This window comes from Diachasma alloeum, unplaced genomic scaffold, assembly GCF_001412515.2.
Source record: "Diachasma alloeum isolate Michigan unplaced genomic scaffold, Dall2.0 Dall_scaffold_00315, whole genome shotgun sequence".
Lineage (NCBI taxonomy): Eukaryota > Metazoa > Arthropoda > Insecta > Hymenoptera > Braconidae > Diachasma > Diachasma alloeum.
The window spans coordinates 159,688-168,665 of NW_021680454.1; the positions used below are offsets into that span (position 1 = coordinate 159,688).

At 39.7% G+C, this 8,978-nt stretch overlaps 1 protein-coding gene across 10 annotated transcripts in view; it reads right to left on the reverse strand.

Annotated features, from left to right (window-relative positions):
* The window catches only part of LOC107040040 (bromodomain adjacent to zinc finger domain protein 2B), a 43,352-nt gene that overhangs the window by 17,931 nt on the left and 16,443 nt on the right, over positions 1 to 8,978 (reverse strand). For all 10 annotated transcript variants that reach the window (XM_015259947.1, XM_015259948.1, XM_015259951.1 and 7 more), the window contains exons 3-4: positions 3,234 to 3,292; positions 1,592 to 1,751 (exon numbers count right to left, since the gene is read on the reverse strand). In XM_015259947.1, the coding sequence (XP_015115433.1) occupies positions 1,592 to 1,742 (151 nt within the window). In that variant the 5' untranslated portion in view covers positions 1,743 to 1,751; positions 3,234 to 3,292. The remainder of the gene's footprint in view (positions 1 to 1,591; positions 1,752 to 3,233; positions 3,293 to 8,978) is intronic.

Genomic DNA, 8,978 nt, shown 5'->3' on the forward strand with positions numbered 1-8,978 from the left:
GCAGTGCTGGGTATTCACGAAATTATGGTTCACATGTTTCCCGGACGCAATACTGTTCGAACCAGTTATTTTAGATGACTGAATACCGTTTATTCATTCATCTTTCCCTCTGAAATTTAAATTAATTGAATATCTGCCGCTGCACTCTGTCATTATGCTAAATAAAATGGGATTGTCCATTTTATTCTGTTTGTTATGCCTGAAACATCATCTGGGAATTCCATTTATCGACTTGAAACACTCCATAATAACAAACATTCATGAAAAAAGAGTGAAAAATAATGAATTAGCAATTCAAATCCTCCAAATCCGCCAATAAATACCTAGTATTTTTTTTAGAATGGCTTTCATCATCCGAGATCACCCCGAATTGTTCCCCAAGTACCCTCGACACATCTTTGACACACAAAAAAAAAACACCCCAGACAAGCAAAAGGAAAGCTCGTTCGATGGAAAGGACGTTCTCGTTAGTGCAATTCCGTAATTGCAATTGGTTCGCTCTCTCCCTCCCTCTCGCCCTCCTTCCCCTCCTTCTCCATCCCGTTTTCTATATCTCGGTTCTATTCCACGCCTGTCGCGCCGTTTCCGGAGTCCCTCATCCCCCACAATCCATACTGTGCCCAGTCCGGACATCTCACCCTCATCTCCACTCTTCTTTTTTTCTTCCACACACACACACCCACACACAGACACACAAAGTGCCTTTTTCATTTCTGGGAGAGATGGGAGGGGCCTCGGGGCTTTGATAACGAAATAGGAATACGTAAATTCCACTTCTCCGCAAAATGTCATCAGCTATTCAAAATGAATTCATATGTTCCAAAATATTTTGACATTATTTCAGTTAATGCTGCATTATTCTCAGTTTTACTTCTGTTTTTTGCTTTTCAAGTTTCATTCAAGGCTGTATCTATCCAAGAGGGAGAGACCTCGGACGGAAAAGTGTCTCCAACGCTTATATTTTGTTTATATCATCGTTAGGATACAACGAAATATCGAGAATATTGATGTTTTCCGAGAGAATGGGCGTTGGAGACACAATGTCGGCATTTGGGATGCTGTGCAGTGTAGCGTCTAGCTTGGAGAATGATGCGAAGAGAGTCGGACGATAGGGGGGTTAAAACGGAATCCAGAGGGACTGGAGGGAGAAAGGGGGGACAAAACGACGACTGTGCCGCAGCCGGGCCAGGCGAACTGAGGTGGTAATCAATAAATATACAGAACTAGCTTTAACGTGTGGTATAACGTTGGAGTGGGCTTCGCAATTGTGGAAACGATTACAGATTTTTAAAAATTCATCGCCACCACATCGACAATGCCACATGTAATACTCTGGGAAGCACTAATGAATGCAGGAAATTCCGTAAATAATGAAATTAAGAAATTGGGGGAGAGACGAAAATAAAAATTTGTAAAATATAAATTGCCAAAATTCCCGATGTCTCATCGGCAATGATAATGAACCGAAGGATTTCAAATAAAATAATAACAAATATGAATACAAAAGATGAAAAACAAGGTGAAAACAATGAATAATGAGCATGAAATTCAGGGAAATTGAGGAAGAGATGAAAATTTAAAAAATACTCACCACCGAATAGTGCACTGGGATCGAGGAGTGGGTTAGCCTGATCCGCTTGTAATTTATCAGAGACGGAGCTGGCTACGGAGCCCGGTGTTGCCGTTGTTGCTGTTGTATCTCCACCCCCACCTCCGCCCGACGCGGAGTTCTCCTTCTCCATGCCAGTTTCCTGAAGAAATTAGGAAAGAAACGTGATCTGATTGATTGGAAAAATGTCATCTCGAGGGAAAGTCACTATCGTATCCCCCCCCTCCCTCCCGCCCCTCCGGGAAGTTCCCCTACATTGCTTCCATCAGCTGACTGACACTTTCCCCTCATATTCAGCTGTTCAATATAAATATGACATTGAGGTTGGGTTTAATTGATTGATTGATTTATGATCGATTCGATTGTTGTTGATTTCCGGTGATTTAATGAATTTTTAGGAAGGGAAAAGGGGGATTAGGTGGGATTTGAGGGTCAGATTAAAGGGTCAGTATGGAAATTTCAATATAAGTATTCGTGACATCAAAGTTTAGCTTAATTAATTGATTATTAATCGATTCAATTGTCATTAATTTCCTATTTTTGTAATTCAGATGGGATTTGTGGGTCAGAGTGATGGGTCACCATTGAAATAAATTTCATATAAATATACCTAGGACATTGAGTTTAAATAGTTTTAATTAGTTGATTGATAACCTACTCAATCGTCATCAATCGCATTAATTAATTACGTTAATTTCCTATTTTTATGGGGAGAAAACGAGGATTAGACGGTATTTAAGGGTCAAATTAACCGGAAATTAGGGATCAGATGTGATCTGGTGCATTTAATATAGTGACGGAGAGTTTTCAACATCGATCCTAATGTTAAATGCGAATGGCGACTGAATGCACTGTTGTGAGGACCAATGCTTGAAGTTGGACGATGTGGAGGGCACATTGGTGAGAGGAGAGGTGCAGAACCTCTGGAAGTGGAGGGAAGCGGAGGTAAGCCACCAGCAGCAATCAATACAGAGCTAGCAGAGCAAAACCATCCTCTGCCCCCCTTGCAATGCTCACTCATTCTCTCTCTCTCTCTCTTTCGAGGCTCTAGCTGGGGTTGTCTCACCGCGCGTGAATATACTTCGATGCGAGGTTTACTTGGGTATTCCGGGGTAATCGCGAATTGTGTAATTACTCTTTGTATTTCACTTCTTGGTGAAGAGCAGGGGGGGGTGGATAGAAAGCTATTTATTCAGTTATCACTTAATTTGTTTAATTTGAGTTAATTGGTGCGCCGATTAATTCTATACTCATTTCTTCCAATTTTCCCATGATCCGTTTCACTGATTTCACGGATGGTAAGTGTGATGGTGAATAGCAACATAAAAGAAATAGAACTTTTACTTGTACAACATTACAATGGAATTCATTATTTTTGAAGATAATTCCGGAATTACAAAATCCATTGTCTCTTCTCAACAATAATAATATTATTATAATAAACAGGTAGATTTTGAATACAATAATAATAAAAATGAATCGAAAAGAGGATACATAAGGCAAATAGACAATCGATACGAAATTGAAAGAAATTAAAGAGATGAAAATGGAAATTTTTGTGAGCTCAAATCTTCAAAGTGAATAATTCGTATTTAATTATTCATAATGAGTGTCATATACTTACAATTGATGACGGGGCTTTAACTCATAGTAAATGACCGCTCCAAAATGACTCCATTATATCTGAAAAAAAAATAATAGGGAAATTATAGAGACAGTTTGATTGAAAAAATTATCTGGTGAATGCATATATCCGGGGAAAAAATAGAATCAGGAACCATTTATATCTTGAGATTACGAGTCATCTGATGTTGAAAGTGGTGAATATAACTTAAGTGTCTGTTTTATGCCGATATAACAGGAACTGCCGATTGCAGTAAATTCATACCATGAATATCAACGCACTCTCGCGGACCGCTGTAGCCAGACAAATGGTTTATTTAATCAAATTCACATTCTTTTATTCAAACTTGAACTTGATTTTCATGTGCATTTTGCATAGAAATATCTATCATTTGTGATTCTGAAAATTTATATTGTTATATTTGCGTTTCATGTAAATCCCACGCAATTCAATTGAAATTGATGATATTCTATGAATTAAAATTTAAAAATGTGACGTTAACTGGAAAATTCCTCCCCTCCGAAAGCCGATTAAACGATCTCCAGCCAAAAGCCCCTTGACCACTATTGAAAATTAATCATCTCGATAATGAGCATAGAACTACGTGTACGTATTCGCTAATCAAGTGAAAGGATTGTCAAATCGATGATCGTTCAGATGCACGTGGTGGAAAAGGTGTTACAGCACCTGCGCACTGACTCTACGTACTAGTTCTCAGAGACGGTTGGCCCAGATTTTCACTTCGTTAACGATCACAGTAACAACGCGTGTTTCTCGCCGATATCCTTAATCCCCCCCGAAAAAAAAAAAAAAAATCAACGAGGAGAGAAATGAAAGCCCGAGTGAAGAGACCAACTCCTCCGGAACGATTCAAATTCGAAGGAGACGCTGAACGTTCAGTACAGGGGGGGAGTAGTGCTGGGGCCGGAAAACAGGAGGCAACGGCCTCTCCGTGGCATACACATGCAGACGAAGGGGGGAAGAGGGGAGAAAAAACCCACGAAATAATTCTATCGCGTGCACTCGCTGGCCGGCTGGCGTGTGTGTGCTTCCTTTTCAATGGCTGCCACCTGGGTTGCTCCGCACCGTGCGAGGGCACCACGATCATTGGAAAAAGGCTTCAGGGCAATTCAACCCCCATTATGGGTTATTTTATCGAGAGATATTTACACCGGACGGGATTGGCTTCATACATGGGGAATTCAAGAGCATTCCGTAAGATGATTTTTACTCGAGTCGAGGATGCTTCATTTTTTTTTTCACTTTTCGTTATTAAATTGAAGAAACATTTTTTTTGGTTGAAATTTGGGAGAATTGAGTGAATAAATTTTTACCGAGTTCCACGGATATTCACAATTTGATGGGGAAATCAATGAAACTGGGAATTTTATCATTTGTTATTTTATCAGATCTCATAAAATAAACCATATAAAAAATACTCTTCGTCCTGCGTGTTATATTGAACTGTGCATATTATTAATTGAATTATTATACTTTGTGTATTTAATTTGATTCTGTAACTGGCCGTGCGCTGCTCTCTACGAAATGAAATAAAATTAAATGAAATTTTCCTTATCAACATCATTATGTCCTCAAGCATAATTCCCGTTGTTCAACTGAACAAGAACTCGTCAATTAAATCAGGGAGATGATGAGTGACCTTTTGCCATGTTTTCTTCCCCTAGCTGACACAACATCAACGAAACCCAAGCGAAATCACCTCTTTCCCGGTCAACCCGCCCCCGATATAATAGTTTTCTTACCCAACACGGAAGAACCGAGTTATAAAAGGAGAGTCTAGTCGGCACGTCGATAGCCACCGCAGGTCGATGCGGGTCAGCCGTTTACCTGGGACAGCTCCCATGCTGTTTCACTTCTACTGGGTATAGAGCCTTCATACCTGCGTTATACTTTAAAATGTCGCTTTTGTTACCGACCCCGTTATTTTATTCTAGCAATAAAGGACCCGAGGAGTTCTTGAAATTCGTCATTTGAGTATTTGAACAATTGCCAATGGATTAACTCATCCACTGCCCCATGACGATCTACATACATCGATTTAGTTGTAATTTCCAGGAGAGCGACATTGAATTCGATTTACGGGAGTAAAAATTATGAAATTTGAAAACGAGAATTCCCCAATTAAAAAATACTCTCCGAGATTTTCCTAATTTCTATCAATTTACCGGTAATAATTGAGGGAATGAAAACCTTTCAATTCAAACAAACATTTCCAGAAAAATTCAAATGAAGACTTATTGGACTCAAACCAGTTACCGAGGATACTTCGTGCAACTGTAGCAATTGAAACAATGCAGTAGAAATTTCCGACAGCCATATTCAATTTCATTTAAGGGGGAAAAAGTCAAGAAATTTCAATGAAATTCCCGATTTTTTAGCAGCAACAAGCCAAGAATTCCCCAATTTACCTAAATTTTCCATCAATCGAAAATTTAAGAATATTTTTCTGCAACTGAACTGCAATTCTTTGAAATTTACAATGCCAAAATTCCTTGAAATTTCAATTGTTCAAGAGTGAATTAAACCATGTCCACTGAACCAAATATAATTTCATAAATTTCCATAAAAATTCCAAACAAAGACTTTCATTAGATTGAGAACCCATTACCGATGATATCCACTAATTGCAAATCTCATGCGAGAGCTAACGAAACCTCCAGTAACACGTGTAACCATTATCAAGGCTATTTCCTCGGTTGAAACACATCTGTGGGAATGAGAAAAACGTTGTGACGATGCGCGCACGCAAGAGTTGGCCATTTTCATTGGGGGTTATAAACTGTACGTGCTTGGCGTCAATTTAATCCCAGCTATAGCCGAGCTGTGCACACGTTCGTCAAACCTGTGTGCGGCCACGGACCACTAGAAACTTACCGGCTAGGGACCACGGTGCCCTTCCCCTCTATTCTCCACACTCTCTTTTTACCCCCCCAATGTGCCCCACCTCGCTCTTTTCCCCCCTCGAGGGTTTCTCGTTGAGTATCGATCTGCCACGACTGACGCTCGAGATACAGAGAGAGAGAGAGAAAAAGAGAGAGAAAGAGAGAGAGGGAGAGAGAGAGAGAGAGAGAGAGGCCGTCGGTATAATCTCTCACACAGTCCATGAGTTGGTTATATGGATGTATATAAATATATACATCGAGCAGCCACCATTTTCCATTAGTCACTGAGGATCAACCCTCCACGCGTGGACAAACGTCGGCGAGGTTTTTCCATGAATTTTGGTTTAACGTATAAATATCAGGGGTGTTTGGACTGTTTGGGGCTGATGAGGCACTCGAGAAAGATTCCTTCATTCTTTTGAAGTTTTGTAATCGTTAAAATCGAAGATTTGAATTTTTTACGTTGTATCATCCCACTGTTATCGAAAAAATCAACAATGCAACTTTTAGACTCTATCTATTCATATGTGTGTCATCAAGTTTTTCTTCAAATGTTCGCCAACGAATCGATGGTATTTTAATCTTCCTCTCCCTCCCACAATCTCATTATCAACGTGCGCCCACGTATAAATGCAAACTCATTGGATAACGATTTTCCAAAGGCGCGTTAAAGCTCCTTTCACAATCGCGTGACGAGGTAAAGCTAATTGGATACAATCGCAAGTCCCAGCCACCTCGACGAATTTATTGATGAATAACTCACTCGTGAATAACTTGAGGACCGCAGAGTGAAATTTCTTTATTTATACAAATCGCATTGATGATCCGTTTCACCCCGTTCCCCTGTTGAGTTGAATATTTCAATAGAAATGCGTAAGAAGACGTTATTTATAATGACGATTATTACAGTCTTGGTCGATACATTTCCTCTGAGCCCATCATATCACCCCACCTCTCCCATAAACGCACGATTAATTCAGTAGTGAAGTGGTAAACCGGTATAAGTCAATTTTGCCTAATGCCCAGTTTTCAATAAATATCTCAAAATCTAAGGGAAATAGCAAAATTTTTGTTGTAACCTTTTTTGTAGAGCAAATTGAGAGCTACAAAAAAGGAAATTACAACAATTTCGCTATTTCCCTTAGATTCCGAGATATTTATTGAAAACTGGCCAATAGTCAAAATCGACTTATACCGGTTTACCACTTCGCTACTGAATTGTCTTCTCCAGGGTGATGACATGAATAATTCTCCAGCATCAAGAATGACCCCCCAGCACTGCTTATTTTCCTTCAGATAACCGAGACCCCCGACTTTGAATAACACACGCAGTAGAGTTTGACAATAAATATAAAACGCACCCTTGAAATAAATCGGTACGCGTCACGATGCTCGGGGTTTTCCAGCGCGAAGCAAATGCTCTCTCTTAAATAAGTCAGGGCGGCACCCCAGGCCAAGCGATCGATGACCAAGCGACTGTAGCTCACCAACATATCACTCTGACGTTGGGAAGTTACGGGTTGTTCCATGCAAGACAAACAGAGAACGGGCAAATAGTGCCTAGGCGATGCTATCATCTCATTATCGATGAATACTCACTCCTACTTGACAATTTCTTGGATTGAAAGCTCGATGCAACCTTGCAGATACACTATATCAAAGTAATTGCAGTCTGAAGATCGGTATCATCATCAGAATGCTAAACAAGTTGATCTTCATGAGATTGGCATTGAAAATCCCAATTTCTAATCATCGATTCCGTTGATCTGAAAGACCCGGTGGGAAGTGATGGGGAAAATATGAATATCTGGTGTGCTGGACGTGTTTGTCCATTGGCACATTGACATTATTATGTCATTATCGATGAATTGCAGATACACTGTCCAAAGTAATTGCGTCCGAAGATTGCTATCATCATCAGGATCCTAGACGAGTTGATCTCTACGAGATTAACATTAAAAATTTCAATTTCTAGTCATCAATTTGCTCGATCCGATGGATCCAGTGGGAATAAAATATGAATATCTGGGGTATTGAACAAAAGAACTCACGTGACTCAAAGAAATATCACTATCTGCAACAAAGGCTCTCCCCTCGATTGAATATTCTCTTCCATTAAACGCAACCACAGGTACGGCCACCATATCATTGCCCATCTATACCGAAATACATCTACACGTTATGATGAATTATGAAATGTCTCACGCACCAGAGCACCGGATTGCGGACACTCGATAACCATCGACGCAGTGACGTCACTGAAATATACGACTCAGCCTCGCTCCCAGGGATCGAGTCCACAGTCTCCTCACCTTGTCTCGTCTCCAGCAAGGATTTCAATATTTTTTTCCCCCTCGACTCTCAGCCGAGGAAAAAAACAAACGCATGACATTGAAGTGATAATGGTAATGATAATGACGGTTTCAACGCCTGGAGAAATATTTCGACAGCTACGGATTGGATTTTAATTTCTAAAATTAGGGAGATACACCTTGAGGTGTTTTGTTTGTGTTGGAATTGTTTTTGACACTCGTAATGAAACATCAAAGCTTTCATATGTATCTCAGCCACAAAATTTTGCTCTGATTTCAGAGGAAACATTTAAAAAATTTGATTTTTCTTTCATTTTCAGGATATTTTTTCAATCTTCAAAATGAAATTTAACACTTCAAAATCGTATCATTTTGTCGGAAGAAATTGACGATTGAAGACAGTTCATTTTACTCACTCTCATATTTTCTGTTAAATTCATCAATTTAATGATTAAAAAATGTCAAAATATAAAGCGCAGTCGCAAGAAACTTCAGAATTCTTTCCAACCACTTCAATGCCCCCCCCCCCC